Genomic DNA, 16,901 nt, shown 5'->3' on the forward strand with positions numbered 1-16,901 from the left:
CTTCCCTAAAAGGTTATATTACAGTAAAGTTGCAAAATATCCTTCTACTTTGAATTTAGAAAACGATAGAGAAAAAAACATATATTTCCAGCTCCACTGCCATTAAGACCAATAAGAGCTTATTAATCACTTTAATGGCAATGCCTTTTTTAACTATAGAAAAAAATACACAAATATCTGAATAAATTAAGTCATTCACTCTTCATTCACCTTCTAATTTAATTCACCCCAAAATAATTACATTCTCCCTTGGATGAACCATTCACCAGTTTAAGAAGCACTGCTCTGTCTCTGTTCATCAACATTATTTAGAGCCCTACTACACATTGCATTAATCGTACACCAATTTGTGTTTCCTAAATACACCACCTCACACTTAAATGCCTCACTTAAAATCTATTTAGACATTTACCACCACTCTGTGTTAAAAACATTGCCCTGCCCATCTCTATTTAGCTTTACCTTTCCCACCTTAATGCTCTGCCCTCAAAGACTTCCCCACAGACAAATTCTCCACTTGCCCGGTCTCATTTCCTCAGGTCAAGTATAATCACTTCTCGCACTGAATGCTGGAGTAACTCAGCGGGACAGGCAGCATCTCTGGAGAGAAGGAATGGGTCACATTTCTGGTGAAGACCCTCCTTCAGTCCCTTCTCTAGTCGGACTATCTAACTATCGTTTCAAAAAACTATCTTGGATGAACTTTGTATATTCTGTCCTATCTAACTAAGCCCCTTGCACGAAGGGAATCCTAATCAATATTGAGAAAGTTAGTTCCATATTACAATAAACCTATTACTTTCAGATCTTGCTGTGGTTTGGTTACACAACCAATCCTCTAATTCCTGCCCACTATTGGTAGGACTATCGTATAAACCTAGCAAAGTGATTGCCCTTCTCTAATTCCTGAATTCTCATTGAACCATCCCTCCAGAATATCTAAGATAGACACAAAATGCTGCAGTAACTCAGCGGGATAGGCAGCATCATTGGAGAGAAGGAATGGGTGATGTTTCAGGCCGAGACCCTTCTTCAGACTGAGAGAGGGGAGAGGGAGACATAGAGTTATGGAAGGGTAAGGTGTGAAAACACAGATCAAAGAGGACAATGGTCAAGGATATGTGGAATGGTACATTTTGTTAGCTGTGTTTTCACACGTAACGCTTCCATATCGCTTTGCCTCCCTCTCCCCTCACTCTCAGTCTGCGCTCTCATTCAGCTGCTAGTCCTGCCCATCACTCAATGATGTTTTGATGATTGCAATAATATAATCTCGGAATGTATTTTTCCCAGATTTTGTAATTCTAACCTGAATGTCCATGAAATTAAAGTACTCTGTGATATCTTCTTTGTGTTTTGGGCTTTTCAAATTTGGGGCCCTGCATATTGGGCAAACCACATTGACAATACTTTGTTCCTTTATGACTGATGTGAAATAGTTCTTGAAGCAATTTTCACAGAACGAACAGCTACAGTGGGTCATTGTGACAACCTTTAAAAAGAAAAAAAACATCAAAGATTTTAATTTATGTCATTAAAGTAATAAACCAAAATTTATTTTAAGATAAATTACTTAAGATAAGCTACTGTGAAACAGCACTTAAGATGTAATATCAAATTCAGGGGTCGACAACCTTGTTCTGCCTAGGGGCCGGGACCCATGTCTGTGAGCGGATGGCGGGCCACATCTATCATCATAGTTAATAAATGGAGGTAATAATATACTAACTACATTAGGGATTAGTAATAATACATACTAAAAATACATAAATTCATAATAATACATACTAATAATACATACTAACTAGTGTGACACTTGCTGTTGTTTTTCGCATTAGTTTTCAACAAGTTTCCTGCAGTTCCCAGATCCCCCTCATCCCCGGGGCTGGCTGCAGTTCCCAGATCCCTTGCGTCCCGGGATTGGCTGTAGTTCCCAGATCCCTCGCATCCCCGGGACTGGCTGTAGCGCCCAGATCTGTTCGCTTCCCCGGGACTGGCTGCAGTTCCTAGGTCGCCTGCGTGCCCCGGGACTGGCTGTAGTTCCCAGATCAGCTTGCACCCCCGGGACTGGCTGTAGTTCCCAGATCAGCTTGCATCCCCGGGACATGCTGCAGTTCTCAGGTCGCCTGCGAGCCCCAGGTCACAGAAACGGATTGAAAAAAAATATGCCTGAGGGCCGGATGATTTCGGGTTAAGGGGCCGGATCCGGCCCGTGCGCCGTATGTTGCCGAACCCTGATCTAATTCCTGAAATATCATGAGAGTGCATTTACCAGAACATGTACATGAAACAATATTAATTCACGCCCATTCAAGAGTCAAACAAAATTGGTTTATTAGTTTAGCTTTTGTTGTGTGCTATGCAGTTAGCAGAAAGGCAATACATGATTACAACCGAGCCATTTACAGTGTAGAGATACACGATAAGGGATTAACGTTTAGTGCGAGGTAAACGCCAGCAAAGTCCGATCAAAGATAGTCCGAGGATAAGAAATGTTGCTGTAGTAGAGATTTAAGAGCATGGGGCGATTGTAATATTAGATGTAAATAGTCGCCTGGGTCAGGCGGTATCTTGTAAGCACGAGTTCAGTAATTATTAGATGACTCATTCTAATCACAGTGACTGAATTTCCTAAACATCATTGATAGATGGAAATTAATGTCAATCCCGGCCTGCAGTTTTTACATAGAAACATAGAAAATAGGTGCAGGAGTAGGCCATTCGGCCCTTCGAGCCTGCACCGCCATTCAATATGATCATGGCTGATCATCCAACTCAGTATCCTGTACCTGCCTTCTCTCCATACCCCCTGATCCCTTTAGCCACAAGGGCCACATCTAACTCCCTCTTAAATATAGCCAATGAACTGGCCTCAACTACCTTCTGCGGGAGAGAATTCCAGAGATTCACCACTCTCTGTGTGAAAAAAGTTTTCCTCATCTCGGTCCTAAAAGATTTCCCCCTTATCCTTAAACTGTGACCCCTTGTTCTGGACTTCCCCAACATCGGGAACAATCTTCCTGCATCTAGCCTGTCCAACCCCTTAAGAATTTTGTAAGTTTCTATAAGATCCCCCCTCAATCTTCTAAATTCTAGCGAGTACAAACCGAGTCTATCCAGTCTTTCTTCATATGAAAGTCCTGACATCCCAGTAATCAGTCTGGTGAACCTTCTCTGTACTCCCTCTATGGCAAGAATGTCTTTCCTCAGATTAGGAGACCAAAACTGTACGCAATACTCCAAGTGTGGTCTCACCAAGACCCTGTACAACTGCAGTAGAACCTCCCTGCTCCTATACTCAAATCCTTTTGCTATGAATGCTAACATACCATTCGCCTTCTTCACTGCCTGCTGCACCTGCATGCCTACTTTTAATGACTGGTGTACCATGACACCCAGGTCTCGTTGCATCTCCCCCTTTCCTAATCGGCCACCATTCAGGTAATAATCTACTTTCCTGTTTTTGCCACCAAAGTGAATAACCTCACATTTATCCACATTATACTGCATCTGCCATGCATTTGCCCACTCGCCCAGCCTATCCAAGTCACCTTGCAGCCTCCTAGCATCCTCCTCACAGCTAACACTGCCCCCCAGCTTCGTGTCATCCGCAAACTTGGAGATGTTGCATTCAATTCCCTCGTCCAAATCATTAATATATATCGTAAATAGCTGGGGTCCCAGAACTGAGCCTTGCGGTACCCCACTAGTCACTGCCTGCCATTGTGAAAAGGACCCGTTTACTCCTACTCTTTGCTTCCTGTCTGTCAGCCAGTTCTCTATCCACATCAATACTGAACCCCCAATACCGTGTGCTTTAAGTTTGTATACTAATCTCTTATGTGGGACCTTGTCGAAAGCCTTCTGAAAGTCCAGATATAACACATCCACTGGTTCTCCCTTATCCACTCTACTAGTTGCATCCTCGAAAAATTCTATAAGATTTGTCAGACATGATTTACCTTTCATAAATCCATGCTGACTTTGTCCAATGATTTCACCACTTTCCAGTGCTGCTATCCCATCTTTAATAACTGACTCTAGCAGTTTCCCCACTACCGACGTTAGACTAACTGGTCTGTAATTCCCCGTTTTCTCTCTCCCTCCCTTTTTAAAAAGTGGTGTTACATTAGCTACCCTCCAATCCTCAGGAACTACTCCAGAATCTAAAGAGCTTTGAAAAATTATCACTAATGCATCCACTATTTCTGGGGCTACTTCCTTAAGTACTCTGGGATGCAGCTTATCTGGCCCTGGGGATTTATCGGCCTTTAATCCATTCAATTTACCCAACACCACTTCTCGGCTAACCTGGATTTCACTCAGTTTCTCCATCTCATTTGACCCCCGGTCCCCTGCTATTTCCGGCAGATTATTTATGTCTTCCTTAGTGAAGACAGAACCAAAGTAGTTATTCAATTGGTCTGCCATGTCCATGTTCCCCATGATCAATTCACCCATTTCTGACTGCAAGGGACCTACATTTGTTTTAACTAATCTTTTTCTCTTCACATATCTATAAAAGCTTTTGCAGTCAGTTTTTATGTTCCCTGCCAGTTTTCTTTCATAATCTATTTTCCCTTTCCTAATTAAGCCCTTTGTCCTCCTCTGCTGGTCTCTGAATTTCTCCCAGTCCTCTAGTAGGCTGCTATTTCTGGCTAATTTGTACGCTTCATCTTTTGTTTTGATACTATCCCTGATTTCCCTTGTTATCCGCGGATGCACTACCTTCCCTGATTTATTTTTTTGCCAAACTGGGATGAACAATTGTTGTAGTTCATCCATGCAGTCTTTAAATGCCTTCCATTGCATATCCACCGTCACCCCATTAAGAATCAATCGCCAGTCTATCTTGGCCAATTCACGTCTCATACCCTCAAAGTTAACTTTCGTTCAGGACCCTTGTTTCTGAATTAACGATGTCACTCTCCATCCTAATGAAGAACTCAACCATATTATGGTCACTCTTGCCCAAGGGACCACGCACAACAAGACTGCTAACTAACCCTTCCTCATTACTCAATACCCAGTCTAGAATAGCCTGCTCTCTCGTTGGTTCCTCTACATGTTGGTTTAGAAAACTATCCCGCATACATTCCAAGAAATCCTCTTCCTCAGCACCCTTGCCAATTTTATTCACCAAATCTATATGTAGATTGAAGTCACCCATTATAACTGTTTTACCTTTGTTGCACGCATTTCTAATTTCCTGTTTGATGCCATCCCCAACTCCACTACTACTGTTAGGTGGCATGTACACAACTCCCACTAGCGTTTTCTGCCCCTTAGTGTTTCGCAGCTCTACCCATATCGATTCCACATCCTCCAAGCTAATGTCCTTCCTTTCTATTGCGTTAATCTGCTCTCTAACCAGCAACGCTACCCCACCTCCTTTCCCTTTCTGTCTATCCCTCCTGAATATTGAATATCCCTGGATGTTCAGCTCCCAGCCTTGGTCACCCTGGAGCCATGTCTCCGTGATCCCAACCATATCATAGTCATTAATAGCTATCTGCACATTCAACTCATCCACCTTATTACGAATGCTCCTTGCATTGAGACACAAAGCCTTCAGGCTTGTTTTTACAACGCTCTTACCCCTTATACTATTATGCTGAAAAGTGGCCCTTTTTGATTTTGGCCCTGGATTTGCCGGCCTGCCACTTTTACTTTTCACCTTGCTACCTATTGCTTCTACCCTCATTTTACACCCCTCTGTCTCTACGCTCACACATTTAAGAAACCCTTTCCCTTTAACTCCATCCTCCACGATCCCATTCGACACCCCACCCCCCTTATTCAGTTTAAAACCACCCGTGTAGCAGTGGCAAACCTGTCTGCCAGAATGCTGGTCCCACACCTGTTAAGATGCAATCCGTCCCTTTTGTACAGTTCCCCCTTACCGCAAAAGAAAGAATTTTCTTGGAATTCTGAGTAGTTTAGTTTAGCTTATGGGTACAGCATGAAGACGAGCTTTTTGGCCGACTGAGTCCATGCTGACCAACAATCACTCATGCACTAGGTCTATTTTACAATCTAGGGTCAAGCAGATTAATATATGAATGGTGTCAGATTAGGAAAAGGGGAGGTGCCCTTGTACATCAGTCACTGAAAGTAAGCATGCAGGTAGAGCAGGCAGTGAAGAAAGATAAAGGCATGTTGGCTTTCATAGCCAGAGGATTTGAGTATAGGAGCAAGGAGGCCCTACTGCAGTTGTACAGGGCTCTGGTGAGACCACACATGGAGTATTGTGTGTAGTTTTGGTCTCCTAATTTGAGGAACGACATTCTTGCTATTGAGGGAGTGCAGCGTAGGTTCATCAAGTTAATTCCCGGGATGCCGATACTGACAAATGATGAATTTGTCCTTCCTGTTGAATTGGGGGGGAAAAACATCTCTGCAATTTAGATTAAAATTCTGTTGCATAATGGTTTATACTAATGTGCTCCTCCATATTGCATCTAAAAGCAGGTAGACACAAAATGCTGGAGTAACTCAGCGGTCAGGCAGCATCTCTGGAGACAAGGAATGGGTGACGTTTTGGGTTGAGACCCTTCTTCAGACTGATGTGGAGGTAGGGGGGTGGGCGGGAAGAAGAAAGGAAGGGGCGGAGACAGTGGGCTGTGGGAGAGCTTGGAAGGGGAGGGGAAGGAGGGAGAAAGCAAGGACTACCTAAAATTGGAGAAGTCAATGTTCATACCGCTGGGGTGTAAACTGCCCAAACGAAATATGAGGTGCTGCTCCTCCAATTTGCACTGGGACTCACTCTGGACATAGAGGAGGACCAGGATAGAAAGGTCTGATTCCGAACGGGAGGGGGAGCTGAAGTGCTGAGCCACCGGGAGATCAGGTTGGTTAATGCGAACTGTGTGGAGGTGTTGGGCGAAATGATCGCCAAACCTGCGCTTGGTCTCACCGATGTATAGCAGTTGACACATAGAGCAGCGGATGCAACTGATGAGGTTGGAGGAGGTGCAGGTGAACCTCTGCCTCACCTAGAAAGTACCAGGGGAGGGGGTGGTTTGGGAAGAATTGGCCAAGGAGTTACGGAGGGAGCGGTCTCTGCGGAAAGCCGAATGGAGAGGAGATGGGAAGATGTGGCCAGTAGTGGGATCCCGTTGGAGGTGGCGCAAATGTCGGAGGTTATCTATTGTATGTGACGGCTGGTGGGATGGAAGGTGAGGACAAGGGGAACTCTGTCCTTTTTACGAGTGGGGGGATGGGGAGTGAGAGCAGAGCTACGGGATATAGAAGAGACCCTGGTGAGAGCCAGGGTCCCCTTTATTGTAGAAGAGGGGAACCCCCGTTCCCGAAAGAATGAGGACATCTCCGATGCCCTGGTTTGGAACACCTCATCCTGGGTGCAGATGCGGCGTATTCAGAGGAATTAGGAGTAGGGGATAGAGTCCTTACAGGAAGCAGGGTGGGAAGAAGTGTAGACCAGATAGCCATGGGAGTCTGCAGTAGAAATTATAGTAGTTAATTGTAGTAGAAATTGTAGTAGGTAATTATATCAATTTGTTTGACCATTGAATAATGCATCATGGGGAAGTATTTTGTCATAAAATAGTCAAGGCCTCATCTCCAACAATGTGCTGAGTTAAAGTTCAGTTTAGTTTATTGTCACGTGTGCCAAGGTTCAGTGAAAGGCTTTTGTTGCGTGCTAACCAGTCAGCCGAAAGACATGATTACAATCGAGCCATTTGCAGTGTATGGATTCATGATAAAGGAATAACGTTTTGTGCAAGATAAAGCCAGCAAAATCCGATCAAGGAGAGTCCGAGGGTCACCAAAGAGGTAAATAGTAGTTCAGCACTGCTCTCTGGTTGTGGTAGGATGATTCAGTTGCCTGATAACAGCAGGGGAAAACTGTCCCTGAATCTGGAGGTGTACGTTTTCATCTTTTACCTGATGGGAGAGGGCGAAGAGGGAGTGGCCAGGATGCGACTTGTCCTTGATTATGCTGCTGGCCTTGCCGAGGCAGCGTGACGTATAAATGGTGTCAATGGAAGGGAGGATGGTTTGTGGTAAATAAATTAGATAAATTAATGATTTGAAATGGGCGATCTCCTAATTTGGGACACTGTGGAATTTAGTTTATTTTAGATTAGTTTAGAGATACAACACCGAAACCAACTCTTCGGCCCACTGAGTCAGCACCGACCAGCGATCCCTGCAAATTAACACTATCCTACACACATTAGGGACAATTTACAACTTTACCAAGCCAATTAGCCTCCAAACCTGTACATCTTTGGAGTGTGGGAGGAAACCAGAGCACCTAGAGAAACCTACGCAGTGACGGGGAGAATGTACATACTCTATACAGACGGCCCCCATAATCAGGGTCAAACCTGGGTCTCTTGTGCTTTAAGGCGGTAACTCTACCACTGTTCCACAGTGCCACCCTCAAGCTTGTTGCAAAGTTCAGAATTCGGACTTCTAGCCCTTTCTGTTCACTATATTTATTTTTGTTCTGGATAAAGATACAGGGAAGAATGTCATTTAAATAATCCCAGACTGTTTGGAAGAATCAGTAACCTAGTGAGAAATAAAATCTGGATTTGGATAGATTGTAGAAATGGGGCCAACGTCCTTCTGAATCAATGAGTGAAGAAATGTCCAGATGAAAGGCAAAGAAGGTGTGTCACATAAAGGTGAGATGAAGAAAGTTTAAGATCTGTTAAGGATCATAGACAGAGCATGCAGGTCTGCAAGGTGGTTTAGTTAGGCCTATAAAATAGAATCTTTTAAAACTTTATAAATTTAAAGAAAAGTTCTAGCATTGTGTTTGATGAACTGTCTCTCTATTTTTAGTTTAATTTTGTTTATTAATGTCACGTGTACCACAGTACAATGAAAAACTTTTTTTTGTTGAGTGCTATCCAGTCAGCGAAAAGACTATACGTGATTACAATCGAGCCGTTCAGTGTACGGAAACAGGAGAAGGGAGAATAACGTTTAGTGCATGATAAAGTCCAGTAAAGTCCAGATGGACTTTTTTATTTTTTTATTATGTTTTAAAGTATGTGTTTGATGTTTCTCGGTGTGTCTTGTGTGGGGGGTGGTGTGGGGGGGTAAGGGGGAAACCGCTTCGGTCGCCTCCTCCATGGAGAGGCAACTTTTTCCAGGTCGCCTCCCCCGTGGCCTAACATCAAGGATCGGCGCGGCCTTTCCCGGAGACGCGCTCGGGGCTTCAGCGGCGGGCGCAGCGTGGACTCTCGTCGTGGAGCGGGTGAACCCTCGCTGGGGCTCGCTGGAGGGGAGCGCTCCGTTTCGCTGGCCCGGGGCAGCCGGCAGCCTGAAGTCGCAGCCTGAAGTCGCGGTCTGCAGAGCTCCAGCTGGTGCGGCGTCTACAGCCCGGGATCCCTCGTGGGGGACCCGGGGGAAGAAGAAGCCATCACTGCCGGCCCGCGGCCAACTTCTACCGCGGGCCCGGCGTGGACTTAACATCACCCCTGGAGGGAAGCTTCGACCGCCGCCCCTGCAGTCTACGGTGCTTCTGGCTGCGGCGGAGACTTTAAATCTCGACCGCCGGCCTGCGGCCTACACCAACTTAAAGCCGCGGTCTCCGGTGAGGAAGAGCCGATCCTGGACTGACTCTGGACTCTGGTCCTGTCCACGGGGGGGAAATGGAGGAGGACTGGCCAAATTTTGTGCCTTCCACCACAGTGATGAATGCTGTGGTGGATGTTTGTGTTACATTTTTATTGTGGTTGTGTGTTCTTTATTATTGTATCGCTGCAGACAACCCAAATTCCACCGACCTTGGTTGTGTGGCAAATAAATTCTATCAAATTCTATCAATGTGGCAAAGTATTTTTTTTTCTGTCAATGTCATAAAACACAATGAGAGAAACTAAATATTTTGATTCAGTTCTTCATGAGCCAAATGTGCTACTCGGGTCATGAGATTTGTAAAGGTTAGTGGACTTCACTTCAGTCACAGGACAGACCTTAACAGCGGAGACAAAGATTCCGCACATTATACCTTACCCTGCTAAACGATACTTGTTCACTGCAAATGGGACACTCGTGAGAGAGGTACCGCAAAGCTGATTCATAATTTAATCCCGACTGCACAACCTCCATCACATCCTCTGCGCTGAAATTCTGGTCATCCGTGCTCAGGAGACGCTGAAAGAGGTCTGATTTTTCCTTTGAAGAATCAGCAGCATTCGATGGCAATCCTTGCTGTGAATTGGGGGGGAAAAACATCTCTGCGATTTAGATAAAAATTCTGTTGCATAATGGTTTATACTAATGTGCTCCTCCATATTGCATCTAAAAGCAGGTAGACACAAAATGCTGGAGTAACTCAGCGGTCAGGCAGCATCTCTGGAGACAAGGAATGGGTGACGTTTTGGGTCGAGACCCTTCTTCAGACTTGCATCTAAAAGCAGCAGGGTGGTGCAGCGGAGACCTGGGTACAATCCCGATTACGGGTGCTGTCTGTACTGAGTATGTATGTTCTCCCCGTGACCACATGAGTTTAGTCTGAGTTCTGACATCTGAGTTCTGAGGGATGTCAGGACTTTCGTATGTAGAAAGACTGGATAGACTCGGCTTGTACTCGCTAGAATTTAGAAGATTGGGGGGGATCTTATGGAAACTTACAAAATTCTTAAGGGGTTGGACAGGCTAGATGCAGGAAGGTTGTTCCCGATGTTGAGGAAGTCCAGAACAAGGGGTCACAGTTTAAAGATAAAGGGGAAATCTTTTAGGACCGAGATGAGAAAAACATTTTTCACAGCGAGTGGTGAATCTCTGAATCTTTTGCGCTGTATCTCTAAACTAAACTAAATTAAAATAAAAGGCAGTAAATTGGTGCTAAAAACAACAAGCTGAGGGAAACTATAATACTAGATCGCACGTACCAGTATATAAATATTTAATAATGTTACCTACCCAATTCTGGTGGTCATGTTTTATATCCACAGTGGAAATGTTGTTACCAATGTCATTTTCGGCAGAAACTACATCTTTGTCATCATGGAACTTTAGATGTACTGGGTAGTTTTTATTATTATGGGTGAATAAATGTTGTCCCTGTTGGACAAGTCTTTCTGCAACTGAATACAAATGTTTCATTATATCAAAAAGGAAATAACAATTTGCAATTCGAATAAAAATGGAAATACTTCTTGCATATTTTGTTTGACATTGCAAACACTAAATCTGCATGCAAATGTAACATGGATAATAATATGGATGAGTACACATTACAGTTTTGAAAAGCATTCCAAAATCTAAACTGAACTCAGTCATGCAGTCTTACCACATGAAAACAGGCACATTGACATAACTTGCCCACACCGGCCAATATGTCCCATCTACATTAGTCCCACCTGCCAGCATTTGGCCCATATCCCCCTAAACCTGTCCTATCCATGTACCTGTCTAAATGCTTCTAAACATTGCGATAGTACCTGCCTCAACTACCTCCTCCGGCAGCTCATTCCATACATCTGCCACCCTTTGTGTAAAAAGGATACCCCTAAGGTTCCTATTGAATCTTTCCCTCTTCACCTTAAACCTATGCCCTCTGGTTCTCGATTCCTTTACTCTGGGCAAGATGCTATGCGTCTACCCGATCTATTCCTCTCATGATTTTCACACATGTTCACACAAGTTATAGGAGTAGAATTAGGCCATTCGGTCCATTGAGTCTAGTCCGCCATTGAATCATGACTGATCTCTGCCACCTAATCCCAGTTTCAATAGACAATAGGTGCAGGAGTAGGCCATTCGGCCCTTCGAGCCAGCACCGCCATTCAATGTGATCATGGCTGATCATCCCCAATCAGTACCCCGTTCCTGCCTTCTCCCCATATCCCCTGATTCCACTATTTTTAAGAGCCCTCTCTAGCTCTCTCTTGAAAGCATCCAGAGAACCTGCCTCCACCACCCTCTGAGGCAGATAATTCCACAGACTCACCACTCTCTGTGAGAAAAAGTGTTTCCTCGTCTCCGTTCTAAATGGCTTACTCCTTATTCTTAAACTGTGGCCCCTGGTTCTGGCCTCCCCCAACATCGGGAACATGTTTCCTGCCTCTAGCGTGTCCAAACCCTTAACAATCTTATATGTTTCAATGAGATGCCCTCTCATCCTTCTAAACTCCAGAGTGTACAAGCCCAGCTGCTCCATTCTCTCCGCATATGACAGTCCCGCCATCCCGGGAACTAACCTTGTAAACCTACGCTGCACTCCCTCAATAGCAAGAATGTCCTTCCTCAAATTAGGGGACCAAAACTGCACACAATACTCCAGATGTGGTCTCCCTAGGGCTCTGTACAACTGCAGAAGGACCTCTTTGCTCCTATATTCGATTCCTCTTGTTATAAAGGCCAACATGCCATTTGCCTTCTTCACTGCCTGCTGTACCTGCATGCTTACTTTCATAGACTGATGTACAAGGATCCCCAGATCCCGTTGTACTTCCCGTTTTCCCAATTTGACGCCATTTAGATAGTAATCTGCCTTCCTGTTTTTGCTACCAAAGTGGATAAGCTCACATTTCCTGCTTTATCCTCATAACCCTTGACACCCGTTCTAATCAAGAACTTGTCTGTCTCTGCCTTAAAAACATCCACTGACTTGGCCTCCAAGGTCCTCTGTGGCAATGAGTTCCACAATTTGTGACACTTCAAACCTTATTTTACCTTTGGTTTCGACAAAAGTGATAATGGCAGATGCTGGAATCGGGCCTGGATACTGAAGATCAGCAATTTCCCCACCACCATTTCGAAAGCTTTGGAAAAATATGCTCAGCTTGTCTTTCATCCTGTGCTCTGGTAAATCAGTAGGAATGTTGAGCACCTGCACTCTCTGCTTGTCCTTGTGTGAACGTGGCCTCTGAGCATCAAGTGAAGTCAAATCTGATTCAATACCAATGGAAGAAACACATCAGATACATTGTCAACAAATTAAATACACAATGTTTCCACTAGTGGTAGAGTCTAGGACTAGAGGTCATAGCTTCACAATTAAAGGACGTTCTTTTAGGAAGGAGATGAGGAGAAATTTATTTAGTCAGTGGGAGGTGAATCTGTGGAATTCTTTGCCACAGAAGGCTGTGGTGGCCAAGTCAGTGGATATTTATAAGCCAGAGATAAATAGATATTTGATTAGTACGGGTGTCAGAGGTTACGGGGAAAAGGTAGGGGAATGGGGTTAGAAGTGAGAGATAGATCAGTCATGATTGAATGGCGAAGTAGACCTGATGGGCCAAATGGCCTAATTCTACTCCTATCACTTACGACCATACATGGAGATCTAAAACTGTATATCATAGTATTATCATACTGGACAGTGGCACATCGGTAGAGTTGCTGCCTTACAGCACCAGAGACTTGGGTTTGATCCTGACTACGGGTGTCGGCTGTACTTAGTTTGTGCGTTCTCCACATGACCGCTTTGTTTTCTATGGGTGCTCCGGTTTCCTCCCATATTCCTCCCAGCTTCGACCACCCCGGGCCGCGGTGTTTGAGCCGCGGGACATTTGTAACATCGCCCGGGGGGTATCGCCTCAGCGCAGAGGGAGAAGAGGAGGGAAGAGACTGGAGACCTAAGGCTTTTGCCTCCATCACAGTGAGGAGATGTTGGGTGGACTCACTGTGGTGGATCTTAATATGTGTTTATTGTTGTTTTTTATTGTATTGTATTGTATGTATGACTGCTTCAATTTCGTTCAGACTTCGGTCTGAATGACAATAAAGGCAATCTAATCTAATCTAATATTCTGAAGATGTGCGGGTTTGTCGATTAATTGGCTTCTATAATTTGCCCCTAAGGTGTGAGATGCAAAACTAGGATAACATAGAACTAGAATGTAAGAAGGAAAGGCAGGGGCTGGTTTAAACCCACACAAAAAGCTGGAGTAACTCGGCGGGACAGGCAGCATCTCTGGAGAGAAGGAATGGGTGACGTTTCGGGTCGAGATCCTTCTTCAGACTCTCCAGAGATGCTGCCTGTCCCGCTGAGTTATTCCAGCTTTTTGTGTCTTACATATAGCGAGGGTACGGGTGATCATTGGTCAACTCATGATGCCTGCATTACGACCAACATTGCTCTTGCATATCATGTGGGCTCAGCATTCAAGTCTCTCTCACACAAGGATAATGCCGGAGACATTTTACCACAGTACGCAGCACACAGCAGCTCTATACATTTAGTGATCACTTTAACATGTTTAGTCTAACAAGCAGCACAATGAACCTTCTTTTGATTTTGTTTAATTTAGTTTTAGTTTCAGTTTAGAGACACAGCACGAAAACAGGGTCTTCGGCCCACCGAGTCCGCGGCGACCAGCGATCCCTGCACACCAACAATATCCTACACACTAGGACCAATTTACAATTATACCACTCCAATTAACCTACAAACCCGTATGTCACTGCAGCTGAACTTTCTTCTATCCAACGAGAACTCCACGACCACAGAGTAATCCGGGTGGAAATATCCCACCAAGGGCAACCATGGTGCCCCAACGGCAGAGTCTCTGCCTTACAGCACTTGCAGCACCGGAGACCTGGGTTCGATCTTGACTACGGGTGCTGTCTGTACGGAGTTTGTACGTTCTCCCTGTGACCACGGGGGTTTTCTCCGAGATCTTCGGTTTCCTCCCACACTCCAAAGGCGTACAGGTATGTAGGTTAATTGGCTTGGTGTATGTGTAAATTGTCCCTAGGGTGTGTAGGATAGTGTTAGTGTGTGGCGGTCGCTGGACGGTGTGGACTCGGTGGGCCAAAGGGCCTGTTTCCGTGCTCTATCTCAAACTAAAGTGAGGAAGTAAAAGGCCAGTTACTTACTTTAAATGGCACATTTCAGGCGGATTATTTACCTTGATTTTTCAGGGAGGGAGTCATCAGGTTTAATGTCTTTATCACCTTGTCAATATGCAAATCATCAAAGAAATCCGCAGTTTGTTTCACGGAATCGATTTTCTTCTGAACCACATGATCTATCAAATGAAGTAGACAAGAATAGAGCACTTGAAACTAATTGCTGAAGACGCAAGGAACTGCAGATGCAGGTTTACACACACAAAAAAGTGCTGGAGTAAAGGACCTGTCCCACTTGCACGACCTAATCCACGAGTTTAGAAGACTCTAGACCCTAGAGTTGAAAAAAATGTCAAGGTCGTGTTGACTCGCCAAAGTAAAAGACCTCCTACGACTATGTCTATGACCTCCTATGACCCCCCTCGACCTCAGTCTTCCACACCTAAGACCAACTACAACTAGCTACGAGTGCAAATGATCACATGATAAAATGATGTCATGTTTGCATTTTTTTTCTCGGGCCAGTTACTGACCCACAACTACCTACGACTACCATCACGACCTACTACGACCTACCTACGAGTAAAAAGTTTCAATTTCTTCCATGCCGATCTTTTTTTACTCGTGGACATTTTTTATCAGGCTGGAAAAAACGCCGCCACCTACTTGAGGCCACGAGTATGCGGAGACCACTCACGAGCATGAGGAAGAGTGACCTTCGACCTCCTATGATCTCGTGGCGGCCATGCTGCGAATATGAGTCAAGGGCAAACTCGGCAGAGGTCGCCAATTAGGTCGTGAAAGTGGGACAGGGGCGTAACTTAACGGATCAGGCAATTTCCCTGAAGGACATGGATAGGTGACGATTTGAGTCGGGACTCTTCTTCAGACTAATTATAGTAAGGAGGAGAAAGCTGGAAAAGTGTTGGGGGCGATGAAAAGACCAGCGGGTGATAGGTGAATACTAAATGTTGAAAATGCAATAGAGGATATCCGAGGCACAGAATATACTCCATGCAATGTTAGTGGGAAGAAAAAATAAACAATGAAAGTCCAAAGAATTGCAAATGTTTGGAAATCTAAAATAAACACAGAAGATGTGAGAAATATGAACAGGTCGGCTGCAACTTAGGAAGGGAAAGAGTTAATGTTTCAGGTCAAATACCCTTCATCAGAAGGGTTAATAGAGTTATAGTCATAATAGGATCAAGAAGGGACGACAGATGGCACAATGGGCTAAGTGTTCAGCTGGCAACCGGAAGGTAGCTGGTTCGAATCCCGCTTGGAGTGCATACTGTCGTTGTGTCCTTGGGCAAGACACTTCACCCACCTTTGCCTGTGTGTGTCCTTGGGCAAGACACTTCACCCACCTTTGCCTGTGTGTGTGGATGTAATTATGTGAAGCACTTTGGGGTCAATGCAAGTTGACTAAAAATGTGCTATATAAATAAAGACATTTAATTTTAATTTAAAGATTAGGCTCAGCCCAACTTGGCCGAGGAGGAGGTAGTTGAGGCGGGGATTAAAATGGGTGATGTTTCGGGTCGAGACCTTTCTTCAGGTCTTGACCAGAAACGTCACCCATTCCTTCTCTCCAGAGATGCTGCCTGTCCCACTGAGTTACTCCAGCATTTTGTGTCTATCTTCAGTTTAAACCAGCATCTGCAGTTCCTTCCATCACATTTATCTTCCAGGTTTTGTATCGTCAGCTCACTAAAGAATAAACTGCAAACCTCATTATATTTATATTCTTTTTAAAGAGAGACCGTACACTACTCTCATTATTATGTACCTTCTGAATTCATACCCACAGGAGGAGAAGCTTTTGTAGGGGGATGTGTAAATGAGATCCCCATAGCCATCAGCTCTCTAACGTAAGATATCTTCTCAGACTTGTTTGAAGCATTCTCTCCAGAATGGAAAGGTGTGTCTTTTGCACAATGGGCCTCTGAAAGATAAAATAATATTTGCGCTATATTTGAGAGAAAAATATTTTTAATATAAATGATCACCAATGAGGATACATTAGGGCAGCACAGTGGCACAGAGATGTTGCTACTGCCTTACAGTCCCAGAGACCTGGGTTCGATCCTGACTACGGGTGCTGTCTGTACGGA

The 16,901-nt window shown here is 44.5% G+C and overlaps 1 protein-coding gene and 1 long non-coding RNA gene across 4 annotated transcripts in view; one reads left to right on the plus strand and one right to left on the minus strand.

Moving 5' to 3' along the window:
* The window catches only part of rnf31 (ring finger protein 31), a 42,356-nt gene that overhangs the window by 11,060 nt on the left and 14,395 nt on the right, over window positions 1-16,901 (minus strand). For all 3 annotated transcript variants that reach the window (XM_033019582.1, XM_033019581.1, XM_033019580.1), the window contains 6 exons: window positions 16,577-16,732; window positions 14,844-14,963; window positions 12,664-12,879; window positions 10,909-11,072; window positions 9,997-10,194; window positions 1,310-1,492 (listed from right to left, as the gene is read on the minus strand). In XM_033019582.1, coding sequence (XP_032875473.1) covers window positions 1,310-1,492; window positions 9,997-10,194; window positions 10,909-11,072; window positions 12,664-12,879; window positions 14,844-14,963; window positions 16,577-16,732 — 1,037 coding nt within the window. The remainder of the gene's footprint in view (window positions 1-1,309; window positions 1,493-9,996; window positions 10,195-10,908; window positions 11,073-12,663; window positions 12,880-14,843; window positions 14,964-16,576; window positions 16,733-16,901) is intronic.
* Window positions 1,012-13,986, plus strand: LOC116972182. The gene is made up of 3 exons (XR_004411731.1): window positions 1,012-1,138; window positions 5,041-5,051; window positions 13,963-13,986. It is a non-coding gene; the product is annotated as an uncharacterized LOC116972182 (long non-coding RNA).

This window comes from Amblyraja radiata, chromosome 4 (genome assembly GCF_010909765.2).
Source record: "Amblyraja radiata isolate CabotCenter1 chromosome 4, sAmbRad1.1.pri, whole genome shotgun sequence".
NCBI lineage: Eukaryota > Metazoa > Chordata > Chondrichthyes > Rajiformes > Rajidae > Amblyraja > Amblyraja radiata.